General features: G+C 48.9%; 1 protein-coding gene across 2 annotated transcripts in view; it reads right to left on the bottom strand.

The window, feature by feature from the left end:
- Window positions 1-17,706, bottom strand: part of MPP1 (membrane palmitoylated protein 1) — a 40,091-nt gene that overhangs the window by 15,299 nt on the left and 7,086 nt on the right. The window contains exons 2-5 of one of the 2 annotated variants that reach the window (XM_034782195.1): window positions 9,532-9,675; window positions 9,014-9,092; window positions 7,419-7,504; window positions 6,179-6,247 (exon numbers count right to left, since the gene is read on the bottom strand). In XM_034782195.1, coding sequence (XP_034638086.1) covers window positions 6,179-6,247; window positions 7,419-7,504; window positions 9,014-9,092; window positions 9,532-9,675 — 378 coding nt within the window. The remainder of the gene's footprint in view (window positions 1-6,178; window positions 6,248-7,418; window positions 7,505-9,013; window positions 9,093-9,531; window positions 9,676-17,706) is intronic. The other variant, XM_034782196.1, reaches the window with a different exon arrangement.

Raw genomic sequence — 17,706 nt, 5'->3', positions numbered from 1 at the left:
GCAGTTTTCCTGGGATTCTACCTTTGCTGAGTAAACTTCTCCAGCTGCTCCCTGGCCACCTCTAGGAAACTCACACCTAAGTTTCACAAACATGTCCATCACACTGGCTTTAGCAGGCAGGGCAACCCAGAGGGCTAACACTGGGGACCTTTACAGATAGAAAGGGCTCAATGTGTGAGTACGGTCCTGTACCGCTGCCCATACCAGCTCCCTGCATCTCTCCTGTGGCATGTCTGTTCTGTGAACATTGCAGAGCCCAGAGCAACTGCAGAAGAGGAAGTTCAAGTACCATTGGTAAGCTCAACCCACAGGAGCTTTCTGGCTGTGAGAAGAAGCTGAGCATAGCTGGGATTTTGCCATTGAGGGGCAGCTTTGCAGGCACCAGACATTTGGTCACCGTGCTGAAAGGTGGTGGTAGCTAAATCCACGACCCATGGAAGACCTGAAGTGTGTGATCAGCATACCCCATGATCACAGCTTGCATGTGGAGATGCTCATCGCTGAGTGGCAAAGCCGTGAGCAGGAGATCTCTACTGACCAAGGGAGGCCCCTTATTTGAGATCAAATTTACCTTCATTCCACACAAATGTGGAGTTCACTCAACTGTTATTGCTGCAAGTTATTTGCCCTGGGAATGCAAAGCCATGACACTTAGAAAGTTTGCGCATGATACCAAGCTGGAAGGGGTTGCAAGTACTTTGCAGGATAGGATTAAAATTCAAAATGATTTGGACAAATTGGAGAAATGTTTTGAAGGAAACAGAATGAAATTCAATAAGGACAAATGCAAAGTACTCCATTTAGGAAGGCACAATCAGCTGCACACATACAAAATGGGAAATGACTGCCTACAAAGAAGTACTATGGAAAGGGATCTAGACCTCATAGTGGATTACAAGCTAAATATGAGTCAACAGTGTTACACTGTTGCAAAAAATATGAACATCATTCTAGGATGTATCAGCAGGAGTATTGTAAGCAAGACTCGAGAAGTAATTCTTCAGCTCTACTCCGTGCTGATTAGGCCTCAGCTGGAGTATTGTGTCCATCTCTCGGCATCACATTTCAGGAAAGATGTGGACAAATTGGAGAAAGTCCAGAGAAGAGCAACAAAAATGATTAAAGGTCTAGAAAACATGACCTCTGAGGGAAGACTGGAAAAAAAAAATGGATTTGTTTATTCTGGAGAAGAGACGACTCGGGGGGAGAGGGGGACATTATAACAGTTTTCAAGTACATAAAAGGTAGTTATAAGGAGGAGGGTGATAAATTGTTCTTATCCAGTGTGGACAGGAGAAGTAGTAATGGGCTTAAATTGCAGCAAGGAAGGTTCAGGTTGGACATTAGGAAAACTTCCTGTCAGGATAGTTAAGCACTGGAACAAATTGCCTAGGGAGGTTGTGGAATCTCCATCACTGGAGCTTTTTAAGAACAGGTTAGACAAACACCTGTCAGGGATGATCTAGTTATTACGAAGTCCTGCCTTGAGTGCAGGGGACTGGACTAGACCTATGAGGTACTTTGCAGTCCTACACTTCTATGATTCTATGATGTGGAAGCAGAGAACAGTGCAATTCATGCTTGGAAAAGAAGCTACTCCCACATGCTGTCTGGAGTAAAATATTCTTTTTTGTCCCATCTTTACACCATGCCAGATCAGAGCTCTAACAATCAGGGCCTTGGAGATCTTCCTTCCTGAGCAGGATAAACCAGACTTTCTTTGCAACTTATTAAAATAGGGGTTGGCAAAGTACTGTCCACGACTGTCCTCACTTTTCCTATGGAGCTGTGGCCTGTGAGATAACAGGTCCCAGCATGTAGTAAACACAGTATCCCTTTGTTGCCAGAAGGCCAGAGTTCTGGGGATCAAGATGGAGTATTGCATGCTGGGACTTGAAGACTCTGTGAGCCACATCTTGCATTAAAGACCATAAAGGGTCCAACTGCCCCTGCAAGTGAGGCTCTCAGACCCCAGATTTGCTAGTGCAGCTCCCTCCATTGGTCAAAATTTGGATGGACCAACCTGAGGAGAGACTGTAAAATACCAGTGACATTGGCCAATCTCTTGTTAACATAAGAACTCGGCAGGTTGTGACACCCTGTACCTCATGTTCACTACTTTTATATGGCTATAATATATTTTGTACAAAGTATGCCTTGTGAGGTATCATTTGAAAACTCAATCTGCTGAATATTATTATCCTGTTGAAATATGTGTAAAATCACTGCATGTCAAATTATGAGATTTTGCTCTATGATTGTTACTGAAATATGTTGTAGTTCTGGGTAATGCCTACAAACTAGTTTCTGAGAGACAAAGACACATCGAAGTATCATCATAATCAAATGACTCCTCAGGGACTATCACCTAGATAAGCAGCCATCCTCTGGTAGGAAGGAAGGTGTAAGCGAGAACTTTACATATTAGCACTGGAAAACAATTGGCGGTCCCATGTAAACAGACTGTCGCCTGACTCCCAGCTGGGGGCAATCCTCAAAGAAGGGAAAAAAAGGTGTAAGAATGGAGACCAAACAACACACAAATTACCTCCCCTTGCCACCTTACATCTCTCTGCTCATAACATCAATGAATACCTGAAGAACACTGAATTAAGGGGAGTGGTCCCAGGCTGAAAGGAAATCAAGTCTGTGAACTGAGAATTACTTGCAGCATCTGGCGGGATGAGAATGATATTTGCTTCTAATCTTAATTACCTTGGTAAAGATTAGGAATTAGCTTAGTTTTAACTTTTTATTTCTTTTGTAACCAATTCTAACTTTTATCCTTTATCACATATAATCACTTAAAATTTTTCTCTAGTTAATAAACTTATTTTATTGTTTTATCTAAGCCAGTGAGTTTGTTTGAAGTGTTTGGGAAACCTCTACTTGGAATAAAAGGCTGGTCCATAAATATTACCCTTTGTTAGAATGTCAGACTATGAATGAGCTTATACTGTCCAGGGGTCTACCGAGCAGTATAAAATGCACATTTCTGGGGAGATATGCAGTATCACCCTGTATTTATTCATGGATGGTGGGAGAGCATTCACATATACATCTGGGGGTGATTTTATATGCCAGTGGCTGTGCGTGAGAAGGCCAGGAGTGGCTGTTCTGACAGCAAAGCAGTGTAAAAGGCACCCCGGCTAGAGAGTTAAGGGGACACAGCATTTCAGCAGTCCAGATTGTACCCTGGGGAATGTCACATGGGGCTGAAGCTCCCAGCTCTCTTAACCCTCAGTTGTCCAAAGATGGGGGCGGGGTGTGTGTGTATTCTGCTTTTGAAATAACCTAACTGCAAAGTGGGCTCAAATCAGAGCACTGGATCTAAACACCTCAAACATTATCTGGGGCCTTGTTCAAACAGGAATTGTTTTGGGGCAGTTCTCTGGCCTGCATTATGCAGGAGGTCAGAGTAGACAGTCACATTCAATTCTTCTGCCCTTGGAATCTAGGAAGTGAAATCCAGATTTCAACTGCATGTTGTACCCGTCTCCCCCAGAGGTGTAACCCAAATCCCAGTGGTGGAGTCTGAAATCTAGGCCAAGTCTGAATTTCAGAGCTTGCCTCTAGCTCTGGTTATGAGGTTACAACAGGTGGGACCTGTTTGCTCTTATCCTCCCATTCAGATCATTCATGGTGGTTTAGTTCACCCTTGCAATCTCTGAACAGCAATCTGATTGGTGCAAACTAATTGCTCTGCTTGAGGTTGGCTGCTTACAAGATGTGGGGGAGGAGCTTGGGCAGGGGCTGGGAAGGAATGGTTTAGCTCCGCCTCCAGACAGTGCAATGGGATTTGCTTCACACTGTGTAACCCTATCAGTCATACAGTGAAGTGACAGCAACCATGAAGGACAGAGAGACTGATCACAATGGGCAGGCAAAATTGAAGTCATTAGGCTTCCTAGCATTGAAATGTCACAAGGAAAGGCAGCAAGAGTGTCTGTGCATGGCCGTTTATAGGCATAGACTGCTCCAGAACCCCAGCCAAAATGATATAAGGGAGAAATGAGAGAGATAATGTGGGGAAGGAAAGGAATATCTTTTATTTGAGCCACTTGCTGGTGAAAGAGACAAGCTTTCAACCTCACACAGAGGGAAGAAAATTTCAGTCTTCTGGGGAACAATGTCTCAGTGAGGTGGGTTTGTTTGTGCAAGATACTGCCCTGGTGTCCCCTCTTAGCAGAGGTGCCTGCACATCTCTGTTATTAAGTCAGTGGCACTGCAGCTGGTTTTGACAGCATCAACTAGGATAAGTCTCTAGCTAGAGAAGGGAAAAGAGGACAGAGCTTAATAAATAAGCAGAGATCAGAGCTCATCCTGGCAGGAACAGAGAGGAAGGGGAGAGATGGGGAGGAGGAGATATTCACCTTTCACCTCATTGCTTAGAGAAACAGACACCAATGGGAGATATGTGACAAAGGAAGATGAAATACAGGAAAGGGGGGCAGAATGGCTCCAAGGCCACGTATGTTAATTAAAAAAAATAACCTCACCCAATCATCCTTTTTAAGAAGAATCTGCCTGAGCAGAATATTTGGCTCTGAGCAAATGGCGGCATAGAGTCAGATCAGGGTGTTTCATCTTGCTAGTTTTACTGAACTAGCGTGACCAGATGTCCCGATTTTATAGGGACAGTCCTGATATTCAGAGCTTTTTCTTATATAGGCGCCTCTTACCCCCATCCCGATTTTTCACATATGCTATCTGGTAACCCTATACTGAACTAACTGGAGGTCAAAGAGAGAGAAAATGTTATGTTAACTCCTGCAATTTAAACGTATGGGATGTGAAAGAGGTCAAACCACTGGACACACACAGTCGCCACCTCGAAAAGCAGTTTTCATGTGATGAATTTAGTTTAGACTCATTGCATGGAAGAGATACACTTTTGCCATCTGTAACTAGATAGATTCTGTTAGCCTGTATAGCTGGTATCACACCTGTATGATTGGTGCCATCTATGACAGGTGTCATGCCCTAGAGATATTGGGAGGCAATGGGGAAATAAACTAGCTGCTCCTAGATTAAGCCACAAGAAAAGCTCAAGTAGCTATAAGCAGGGAGGAAACTATATCCTCTTGGAATCAGTTGGGACCCATCAGTCCTTGCCAGCCCCCTCTCCCTTCATTCATCTCCAGAAGCCAAATGAGCGAGATGAATGCAGAGATGAATGGGCCAGCCCTGGCTGCTGAATCCCTGTGCTGAGAGCAGGAGCCTCGTAACAACATGCACTTCTGTTGCTATGGCAATGGCAGTGTGGTCACATAGCTAAGAGCTGGGGTGTTTTGCTCTGCTTTCCCGCCACCCCCGTTTGCTTCCGACTATCGCATCAGCAACCCTGCGGCAACAGAAATGCCTGACTGCAGAGTGACAGCATTTCACCAAGGAGGCTGGAGCAGTACAACACAGGGCAGAGTTTGTCACTCTCTCCTCCAGCCAAGGAATCAGAGTGCAATCCTAGGAGTAGACAGGATGCCCCAGGCTCAGGAGCACATGTCTGTAAAGTGTCTTTGCAGTCTAACCCCACCACCATTGAGGCCAATGGGAATCACTCCCATGGAACTGAGAATGGAGTCCAGCCCTTGGTACCTACCGAGCCCCCTTTCAAACCACTTAACACAGGAAGTAAATATTGCTGTCCCATTTTTAGAGATGGGGAAACTGAGGCAAAGAGAGGTGCCATGCTGAGCAGTGTTATACAGAGTCTGTCTACACTGCAAGCAAAGGTGTAATTGTAGCACGGGTTGGCTTTAATCTAGCTGCCATGGGTAACAATGATAGTGTAGCCACGCTGGCACAGGCTTCAGCATGGGCTAGCAGCCCGAGTATGAACCAGGCTCCCTGACCATCTTGTCTTCAGGGTGCGGAGCTGCAGCCTGCATCGCCACGTCTACACTGCTATTGTTACCTGTGCTAGCTAGATTCAAGCTGGCACAGGTTTGCCCACCTGTGCTACCATCACATCTTCACTTTGCAGGGCAGACAGACCCGCCGACTGGGTAAATCCTGCTCTCCTTTCCCCCATGTAAATGCAGAACAGCTCTTACCCTGTCCGCGGTTTATCTCAGTGTATCAGAGCAGTTCAGCCCAACCCCGTGACACCCCTGTGACTTCTCACCAGCTCAAAGACATCTGGTCCACAGGGTCACTGAGAGGACACAGCTGCACCTACCTGTAGTGCAGGGAGGCGGCTTTGCTGATTGGGGATGACTTTTATTGAGACCGTCCCCTTGGCTTCTCTCTAGTGGATAGAAGGAAGGGGAAGAGAGAAGAGTTGGAGAATGTAGCTTCTAGATCAATCCAGAAACCAGCTCAAGGCCCCCAGTGTGTCGTTAACCTCAGGGTGCATAGGCACTCCCCACTGACTCCAGGAAGCCTACAGAGGGCTGGGAACCTGGAGCCATGGTGGCAATAAGCAATAGGGGAGCTGCCTTGTTTACTGAGTGAAGAGCTGATGGGAGCTCAGCAGAGCCACAATCACTGTGGCTAAATGCTTTTGCGCTGTTGAAGCCACAGTGGCTAACTTAACTAACTCAGGCCTAGAGCTGCATCCAGGTAGCCACACAGAGCAGAGTTTTGATCCTCTTGTAGCTTTAAAGGGGTCACCAGAATGAACTAGGAGAGAGAATTAAATTCACCCCATCTCTCCACCACAGAGAGGCTTCGGGGCTATGGGGCACTGACAGACCAGCCTGGGGAGAGGAGGGCAATTTGAACTAATTATTCTTCCAGCCCTTGAGACCTGCCCACCCTCCATATTGCCATTGCCTTATGAACCAGTTCAGGAGAGCCGGGAGAGGGATGGGAACTCAGGGAGATCAGAGGCTGAGACCAGGGATGTTAGAATAATCCACAAACTCCAGACAGCCCTTCCCTGCTCCTTCCAGAAAGGGGATGAGCGACTCCTTGGCACCTCTAACAGGTCTGACAGGCTAGAGTTTTAACCATGGACAAGGTGAGTGTTCAGGGTGCCCTGAGAAAAGCCCTTCTCTGAAGCTGGGCAGCCATCTACTGAATGGTGCAAGAGGATCATTGTGGCCCTAGCAGCTGGAAATCAGAGCTTGACTAAGCACCATCCCCCTAGCTCCCATGGCAGAGGGAGGTTCTGGTTTGACTGCATGGGGGCAATTTTAAATTAAAAAGACAACCGAGCAACCCAAGCCGCATCACGGGTGCTGTCTGCACAGCCCCGTCCAGTGCTCTGAGCGGAGATGGCCTGCACTTGAGAAGTGGCCCGGCCTTTGAAGAGGCTCCAGTAGAAAGGGGAACAACAATAGTTCCTCCTAGTGCAGGAGGTGTTGCAACCTCTGCCGTGATTTGCATATTAAGAATGAATATAATCAAATCAGGCAACATGTGTGTTATGTGGCCAAATGGGTCATTCCTCAGGAGCAGCCTCCCAAAATACCTACCAGCATCTTCTGCAGCTGGTCGACCGAGTGGTTGCTCACACTTTGCCCATTGATTTCTATGATCTCATCACCCACATGAAGGGAGCCTGCCAGTGATGGGAGAAATTAATCCATGAAATGCACAAGCAAGCAAAATACAACCCCCCAAAATTCTGGATCGCAACCCCCCAGCCTAAGAGACCTCAGACCAAATGGCTTTTGCATTCACAATGCATAGGCATAGTTGCTTTGCAGCATGCGACCGTCTCTTGCACTTTTACATCCAGATTGGCTCATTTAGCATGGTTCTACCAAGGAGTCATGGTGTGTGTCAGTGCACAAGCATGCATATAAGCATGTGAAATACACACATGAGGGGAACACAGCTTCGCTCCCTCCATACACACTCCTTTTATTATATTTTTAAAAAATTGATCAAAAACTAAAGCCATTCATACTAGCCTTTGATCTTGCATCATTCTGTAGTTTAGCTTGCAGTAAAAGCATTCTATTTTAGTGGTATCCACAATGTTAACCAATATGTAATGTAAAGCTGAATGGTAACCTCATTGCAGAGCCAAGTGTATATAAACATTCTCTACCTTAAGTACTCTAGTTTTAGATATCCGTACAGATATCGAAGGCTGGATTCTGATCTCAGATACACAGGGATAAGCCAGCACTCCAGTGACGTAACTGGAGTTGGCCTTGACTTATTCTGGTGTGAGATCAGGATCAGGCTGTTTTCTACATGGACCTATAAAGGCCTCTAAATGGACCCAAAGCCGACAAAGTGCACTCCTTTAGTATGTACAGGACATCTGTTTTGCATGTGCCATTTGCAGGTGCCAGAATAAAAAAAGGAAATGGTGCAAGTTCATTTACTTTGGCAACTTCTTTTTGTTTGCAGGACATTGGCACAGAAATTTTGCCTTGTTTGTGCATTTTAGCAACGGAAAAAAACATCCTTCAAAATCAGTGGGATCTGATCCACACGGAGTGACAAAGAATCCATCAGTGAGATGAACAGAAATGGTTTCTGGTTCTGTTTGTAGGCATGAGCTTAATGACTGCTCCTGCCCCATCTCCCCTCCCCCTTTTCCGAGCAGAGAATGTCCTGAAACCTCCAGGACAGTGGTTCTTAAACTTTTGTACTGGTGACCCCTTTCACGTAACAAGCCTCTGAGTGTGACCCCCCCCCCCCATAAATTAAAAATATTTTTTTATATATTTAACACCATTATAAATGCTGGAGGCAAAGCAGGGTTTTGGGTGAAGGCTGACAGCTCACGACCCCCCACGTAATAACCTCACAACCCCGAGGGGTCCCTACCCCCAGTTTGAGAACCCCTGCTCCAGGGCATTAATGCAGCAGCCACATATAAAGAGCAGAGGGAGGGGATACAAGAGATGGAGGAATCAAATGGAAAATTCACCAGCACCATGGAACTGTTTAATCCCTTTGCACTGAAACTACCCAGCTCCAAAGATGAAACTGACAGGCTCTACCCAGCACCAGGGTGGAAGGAAAGGGCTAAAGTCTCTGACTAAACAGAAGCCTTTTGTGTCTAGGTCTCAGTCAATGATGACTTCAGATTCTTGCCATTTGCTGTTACCTTGTCTATGTATCATGCCTCCATGGAGAATCCTGGCCACCATGCAGCTCTGCTTTTCATTCAACTTCAGCGTTATTCCCTGGAAAACAGGAAAATCTGTGACTGTCTTACATATCTAAGGTGAGACACTCACTTCTCAAGGTAAAGTCCACGCCTGGCCGGTATCCAAGACAGTCTGTCTCACTTCTCAGAGTCCTCTCCTGGCACAATTCCAGCCGGGTTAATTTCCTCTTGGCAGAATAAATCAACAGCTGATGCAGCTTCCTCCCGGTCCCACTACACCCTGTGCAGCTCCCCTCAGGCTCCAAGTGGGGTAGGCAGTGGCCAAAGCAGCACCCTTGTCCCAGTGGAACAGACAACGGTCTGGCTGAAGTCTGCAAAATTCAAGATCATCCCTACCCCACCCACAGACCTGGGAGCTAGACTGGATTGTCACTCCCACTGTGCATGCCAATGTACCAGTGGGTCTCACTCTGACCCCTGAGGCCTTAAGGATTACCAAACTCTTGCCAGCTCACCATGGGTTCCTCGGTGACCTTCTCGAACTGGACCAGCCGGATCTTGCGCACTTCCCGGCTGTCCATGTGAGCTGGGCTGCCCAGCATGGCTGAGCCGTTGGTGTAGATGTCCTCAGTCACAGCGGTTGATTGATACACGACAGCCTATCAGGGCAAAGCACAGATCAGGGTTAGGGACAGCACTGGAGGTTCTGCAACACGCCCTTCTGTGGGAGATGAGCCCGTCTGGAACTCCCTAGTGTATCCATGACGATCCCCTACGTGCCATGGGGCTGTTGGCGGCTCTTCCTGTGTTCTGCGGAACCCATCAGCCTCAAGATGCACTTTCTGGCCACACTATTGATGCCTCTCTTGTGAACAGAGCTGGTCAGGGAGCCGCCACCAAGCTGAAGAGCTGGGATTGCTGACCATCATGGCCCTTGGGAAGGCGAGGTCTAGGAGTGCTGGGAAAGCGGCACTCCCAGCTCTCAGGAGGAAGCTGAGCCTTGTGTCGCTCCACAGTGATCCCTGCTGGCCAGCTCAGGAGTAACATTCATTAGTGGAGCTCATTCTAGCCCAGACAGCAGGTGGGGCCTGTGTCCAAGAGAGATGGGAGAGTAAAAAGAAAGGAAAAGAAACATAAAGGACTTCAGCCAGAGAGAAACGAGCTTGATCCAAATGTCCAGCGTGTAAACAGAACTGGAGGCTTGGCAACACTTGAGAAAGGTAACCAAAGGGGTCCCAGGAGTCTTCTGCAAGGTGTTCCAAAGCTTAATAAGACGGTGTGGCAGAACATTACAAACCTAGAGTTAAATGTTACTTTTTCTCACATGAGAATCACTCCAGAGTAACTTCACTAAAATAAATGGAGTTACTCTGGATCCACACAAATGTAACTAGGAGCAGAACTCGGACTCTGGTTTCCATTAGTTTGAACCAACTCTCACCTCCAGTCCAAGCAACACAGCTGTCTGCAGGCTAAGCTCCTCACAGTACCCATTCTCCCCAGCACCCCACAGGGTTTTAAGCACTAAACTTTGCTGGATAAAACTGATGGATCACTGGCACAAATCATAGATGCAGCAACTCCATCTAGGAATCACCATGCCAAGAGCAGGCCTCCCAAAACTCACTCCACCAAGGATTTCCAAGGAAGCATGAACCCGTGTACCCAGAGTTGTTCACACACATCGCAAGTCCTAGAGCTCACCCGTAACTCCTGCTGTCCCACCCCTGACAGCATACCCAGCCAGGACGGCTGTACAATCCTCTCAATATCACAAATTAACAGGACTAGATGGAGGATATTTCTCGAGCAGCACACAGCAGCACATAAATGGTTAAAGAACTGATACCTGGGTCAGTAGGAACCATTGGAACTGCCTGAACTAGCTCCCACAAGGCCAGCTTTTGCAAACGTACCCCCCAGAGCAATCTAACATCTCCCCTGCCTGCCGGCTGGGTCCTGCTTCATGGAAGGATCAGACTTGCCTAACCTTGGGCTTTTGGGGTTGCTTGTCAGGCTCCCCGATGGCCTCTCGCAGCTCCAGGACTCTTGGTACCATTCTGGCCATGATCCACAGATGTTACAACTGCAGGTGCTGAAAGCTGTTAACAGCACATTGGATAGAGCAGAGGCGGAACAGAGATGGTCCTGTCCAGGCAGCGCAGGAGAGAGGGTTTAAGCCCCACCGCCAGCCAGAAATACTTGATTTTCCCAATTTAACAACAGTTACAAATGAGCTGGCTGTCGGATGGCAGTGAGAACATGTGTGTGTGTGTGGAGAGGGGAGGGGGCGGGTGTTATTCGCAGCAAGAAATTGGAAAGGTGGAGAGATTCTCAACAGCATTCTCACTTCCCATGGCCGACCTGGTCCCAATACAATGATGCTTTCCACTGGCCAATAAGCAGATGGGAAGAGGAACCATCCCAAAGCTAGGTTGCAGACCATGTGTGTGAAGCTCTGGAGACTTAATCATCCCTTGGCCGGAGGATCTTACACAAAGTATCAGTAGAAATCTATAAACAGCATACAGATGGCCAGATTCCTCCTGGGACAAAGTGGGTCCAACTCCACCAAAGTTGATGCAATGACACCACTTAGGCCCTTGGCCAGCATGGCGAAGGATGCTGGGAAATAAGCTAGGCACACAGGATTTCACCCAGAGTGCATTTTGCAAGTGCTAGGGGCCAGTGGCACCTCATTTCAGCCCTGCAGCCTCTTCTCAGTTCCAGTCTTGGGCCCCACTCAGCCCCGTCAATGCTCCTCAGTCCTGACCTGCAGTTCCCCCTGCTACTCCAGTCCATATCCCTGCAATGAGCCCTGCTTGGGCAGCTCACTGCTGACCTGCAGCCCCTGCTATCCCATGCTGGGTCCCAATGACACATCCATTGGCTGTGAGCTTGTCAGACATCTCTCCCCCGCAGCTGGCACTATACAACCATCCTCTTTAGCCAGCTCCCAGCACTCACTAGGGTAAAGCAAACACCCCCAGCTGTTCCAGATTAGATATTAGTCCACTGATTTTACTGCTTCAGGAACAATTAATGAGCTGCAGAGAGCAGCCCTGGCCAGGACCAAGCCCATTAACCTCTTCTGGTGCTGAGGTGGCAACATGCATTCGTGGTTAATACGTAGGCAACCCTGGCTCCTTGCAGCAGGGGCTACAGGACGGGCATGTGTGTGAGGCCTCCCATGTCAGGATATGTCAGAAGTCTGATGATCATGTTCCCCATCCTACAGGAGCTCAGATCAGGAGTCCTGGCCTGCTCACACCAGGAAATGATCGTGGCTCTTGTCAGTTTTACTCCTGTACTCGTGACTTTGCATGTTGTATCACGTCACATGGAATTAATGAAGCCTGCCCCTGTTGCATGCAGTCTCTAGCATCCTCCGAGGTCCTGCTCTCCCACCGGACCCTGGGAGGAGTCCAAGATGGTGGCCAGTTGCTCAGACCATGTGAAGCACTTTGCTTGTGCCCCAGGATCTCACAGAATCCCAACAAATTACACAGAGTTTTAAAAGAGATGGCACAGTATAATCTTTTCAAGAAACCAGCAGGCTGCCGACTAACCACTCTGCATTCCAGGAGGAGCAAGTATAACTGACCCTGCTTGGGCTATGATCAGGATTTGAACTTGAGACCTTCAGTGCTAAAAGCATGAGTCTCTGCCACTTGAATTACAGGAATAACTCCCCTAGATTATAGCAGTAGTATACTCTCATCTTCTTAAGTGGGCCAGCCACTAGGGGGAACAAAGACACACACTGTGTTAGTGTGCAATACAGAATCTCTCTACCTCCCAACACATGATCTGGGACAAATCTGAGACAGAGATCACCATGTGCCTTACTCTTATATCAATTTGTCTTAGGACATTTCTGCTCTGAACTCAAAATGTCTCTTTGACCAGCTGATTCAGCCACCACCACTGCTCTGCTCCCCTCCACCCACCCTCAGTCCCAGCTGCAAAGCACATTCAGAAAGACTCTGGTGGGAAATTGTTTTTCTCTCGTTTCCTTGATTTTTGGTTATTTTGTTCTTTGTTTTTAAACTGACCTTGGATTCCTCTGCAACTTATCTGACACCTTGCCTTCACCCTCCCTTCCTTTCACCTTAGGGGTAAACACTATGGACATGTCTACATGGGAAAAGGTTTGCAGGTTATACCAGCATCAAAGTGCCATTGCTGATATCGCTTATGGTTAAGGGTATGATTTAGTCACGGGTATTTTTAATAAAAGTCATGGACAGGTCACGGGCAAGAAACAAAAAAAATCACAGGCCATGACCTATCCATGACTGATACCATAAATACCTCTGATTGAATCGTAGGGGGCGAGGGACGCTGTGAGGGGGGAGTACTGTGGGAGGGGAAGCCCATGCACTAGCTGTGGGGGACCTGCTGCTGCTCCCACCACCACCTAGGTGGGAGCCCCAGGGGGCCCGCTGCCGATCTGGGGTGGTGGGGAAAGACCCGGGGCCAGCCACTGCTCTGGCCGCCCCAAGATTGCTGCTGGAAGACGCTGAGCTGTGGCTGCTCCCACCACCTCCGGGACTGCTGCTCAGGCAGTCCCTGGGGCCAGTCACATCAGCTGCTGCTCGGGCGGTTCCAGGGGCCAGCTGCCCAGGGCTGACAGAGCAGTGGTTGGCTGCAGAGCCATTCCAGCAGCAGCCAGTGTGGTTGTCCCCAGGGCTGCCCAAGGAGCTGTCCCCAGCCGGTTAGCCACACGGGCCGCTGCAGAAGTCACGGAGGTCGCAGGAAGTCATGGATTCGTGACTTCTGCGACCTCCATGACAAACAAGGAGCCTTACTTATGGTTGGTGAATGAAATAAGCAATACCAGCAGAAGCATTTTTTTAACCTATCTACACATTAGGGCTTCTGCCAGTTAGAATCATAAATCACACTTGAACTGGCATTGCTATACCAGCAACAGCGTCTAGTGTAGACTGGGCCTGTTTTGGAACCAGCCTTATACACAGAGACTGCAGAGTCAGTTGGGTGCAGCTTCCTGTCTTCAAGAGCATGTGTGTGGGGATGTAGCAACTTCTTTTCCCACACCACACACACACTTCACATTCATCTCCACTACAAAACCACAATGCAATTCAGCATGGGCTGGCAGATGATGCTGGACAAAAGGGACTGGGGCTACAATAGCAAGGGGGAGGGGACAAACTGCAGACCTAAGCTGTGTGGGGAGTCCAGAGCTCTAGTGGGAGATGGGGGCTGCAGGTCAGGTTTGAGGGGCATTGGTGGAGCTGTTTTGGGTGCTAGGACTGGAATGGTTGAGGAGGAGGAGGGAGGAAATGGCTGCGGGTCATGATTTTACCACGAGCCTGGCGATACTGGGTGCCTTATTCAAAGTCCCAGCTCCTGGAGTCCTGTGCTTAGGTGAGAATCTGAGGTTTCATTTAAAAAAGAATGAACGTTTCTAATCCCCACAGTCAAAGAGAAGAGCTTGAAAATCGAATCTGAATGCATCCTAAAGGCTCAGAAACTAAATGCAAGAAAATGAACCCAAACAGCATTGTTTTTAAAAACAAATCTCATGAATTTTACACCAATCCTGTGACTCAGAGAAGGAGCCTGACTTACGATTTCTGAACATTTGGAGTTGGCCATGCTGCATTGGAAGAGCTGGGTAAGGTGTCTAGGCATGGCGGTGTGGGGTGGGACACGCTTCAGGACTGAGGTGCACTAGGGGACATACTGAGGGGTGATGCTGCAGATCAGGTCTAGGGTGCATCAGCAGAGCCATGCAGGGACCCCCAGACTGGAACCGAGGGGGATACAAAGCTGCCCTCACAGAACTGGGGGCAGAATCCATCACTGGAATAGCAGGCAGTGCTGCAAATCAGGACTATGGTGCATTGGCAGAGCTGTGCAGATACCAGGCCTGGACTCCCAGAGAGAACAGCGGTCAGGATTGCAGGGTATCGGCAGAGCCGGGGAAGACACCAGATTTATTGAAAGAAGCTATCTTTGAAAGCCCCAAAAAATCTTCTCCTAAAAATTAAAAAGAGCCAAACAGGTTGCTCCTGCCAAATTTGTTAAATACATTCAGACTACAGATCCTGCAGCCAAGCCTCAGCCTCAGGTTGTGCATGTGGCTGTTACAAGCCCCAGGAAAGCCTGGCTTTTGGTGGAAGGGAGAATAGCTAGAATATCAGGAGGGGGCCGGGTCTGCACTCCAGGCTGGGGAGACAGAGGGACAACCAGATGCTCATGGGCGGCCGGTGAACCTCCCCTTCGGGGAGACTAGCCCCCGGCCTTGCCCCTTCTGCCTGAGGCACTGCCCGCTGGAGCCCTGAGGGCCCCCCCATAGCCGGAGGAGCCCCCACCAGCCTCAGGGGAGAAGGTGAGGGGCCTCAGGGTAGAGCATGGATGAGGCCACGGCCTGGGTTAGGGGAGACTTAGCCTCCCCTGGCCTATGATACCCGCTGCCCATGCAGATGCTTCTGGATTCAGCGAGCAAACAGACAGCGGGAGATGAGGAAAGACACATGGTGAAATTGCCCTGGGCCACTGGAGAGAGGAGGGGGAACAGAACCGTTCTGAGTCAGACAGCAGACATGCTGCTCCCTATTTGCCTTCTCCAGCAGATCTGGCAGGGACCTTTGGGAAGCAGGAGAAAGTCTCACTGTGGCCCTGGCCAGAGTTCAAAGTGCCTCCAGGGGAGCAGAGTCAGCATGGCTTCCCCTCTTATCTCTCCTTGGCTTCCTCAGCATATATGACACAGCACGATTCCAGTACATCAGCAGCCCTCAAACGCCAGGCTCAGCAAAGCAGCACATTCCAGTCAGCTGAGCTCAGGCATTGTCATAAAGGTTGGGGAAGCCTAGGAACCTCTGCCCCTCCCCAGCCCTAACCTTTGCTTTCAGCTGAGGAATGGACAAAACACCCTGTCCAGGAGGTGACTGATAGCAGTGAACCAGCCACCCTGGCAGCATACTCAATATGGTCACTGGCTGGAAATGACTGACTTTCATTTATACAGGGCCTTTTACCCGGACAGTCCATCAGACTGCATGGGGCAAAAGAAAACAATATGCATTTGAATACAGCTCAATGAAAATGTCTATGCCTAGGAACAAAGCATGCAGGCCACACAGGGTAGATTGGCAGAGGCCCTGGAGGTTTTTCGCCTTCCTCCGCAGCATGGGGCGGGGGTCGCTAGCCGGAGGATTCTCTGTGACTTGAAGTCTTTAAATCACAGGATTTGGGGACTTCAACAGCTGAGTCAAGGGAAAGGGGGTGGGTCAGCTTTTGTGGCCTGCATCATGCGGGAGGTCAGACTAGATGATCATGGTCCCTTCTGACCTTAAAGTCTATGAGTCTACTTACAGGCTGAGGGATTCTATCCTGGGAAGCAGTAACTGTAAAAAAGATTTGGGGGTTGTGGTGGATAATCAGCTGAACAGGAGCTCCCAATGTGACGCGGTGGCCAAAAGAGCTAATGCCAGCCTGGGATGCATCAACAGGGGAATCTCAAGTAGGAGCAGGGAGGTTATTTTACCTCTGTATCTGGCCCGGGTGCGACCACTGCTGGAATCCTGTGTCCAGTTCTGGTGCCCGCAATTCAAGAAGGATGTTGATCAATTGGAGAGGGGTCAGAGAAGAGCTACGAGAACGATTAAAGGATGAGAAATCAAGCTGTACAGTGACTGATGGAGCTCAATCTATTTAGCTTAAAGAGAAGGTAAAGGGGTGACTCGATCACAGTCTATGAGTAAGGCTGCGAATCTTTCACAGAGGTCACGGAAGTCACAGATCCCGGGATTTTCCCTGACCTCCGTGACTTCCAGTGGCTGACCCCAGGGCCGCCCCAGCAGCTGGGGGGGCCCTAGTGCCAGCCGCACTGGCCGCTGCTCCAGCGGCCCCAGGCAACTGGGCCCAGGCACTGCCCTGGAGCAGTAGTCCGGGAGCAGCAGCAGCACCCCAGGCTGCCCCTGCCCAGAGGAGCAGCAGCGGTGGTGGAGCCCTGGGCCACCCCCTAGAAGCAGCAGCGGCAGCAGGGCTCCGGGCTGTCCCCCACACCCAGAAGCAGCAGCATCCGCTGGAGCACTGCTGCCACCCCCCCACCCCCGCCCCCCCCACACACACACATCCCAAGCAGGTCAGATTTAGTTATGGGCATTTTTAGTAAAAGTCACAGAAAGGTCACGGGCTGTGACTTTTTGGTTATTGCCCATGACCTGTGCATGACTTTTACTAAAAATACCCATGACTAAATCGTAACCTTATCTATAGGTACCTATATAGGGGACAAATATTTAATCATGGGCTCTTCAGTCTAGCAGAGGAAGGTCTAACCCAATTGAATGGCTGGAAGCTGAAGCTAGACAAATTCAGGCTGGAAATAAGGGGTACATTTTTAACAATGAGGGTAATTAAACATGGGAACAATTTACCGAGGGTTGTGGTGGATTCTCCAGCACTGTCAATTGTTCAATCAAGACTGGATCTTCTTCCAAAAGATCTGCACTAGAAATTATTTTGAGGACATTCTCTAGCCCATACTATACAGAAGGTCAGACTAGGTGATCATAATGGTCCCTTCTCACCTTGGAATCTATGAAACTAGGAACACTCTAATACAGTGGATCACTTCACCTCCCACTGAAATGCAGCCACCTCTGGGGTGGAGCTCAGCAGCTGTTTCACAGAGCACTGCAACACAGCACAAC

This window comes from Trachemys scripta, chromosome 9, assembly GCF_013100865.1.
Source record: "Trachemys scripta elegans isolate TJP31775 chromosome 9, CAS_Tse_1.0, whole genome shotgun sequence".
Lineage (NCBI taxonomy): Eukaryota > Metazoa > Chordata > Testudines > Emydidae > Trachemys > Trachemys scripta.
This window is presented reverse-complemented; position numbering and strand designations above follow the sequence as displayed.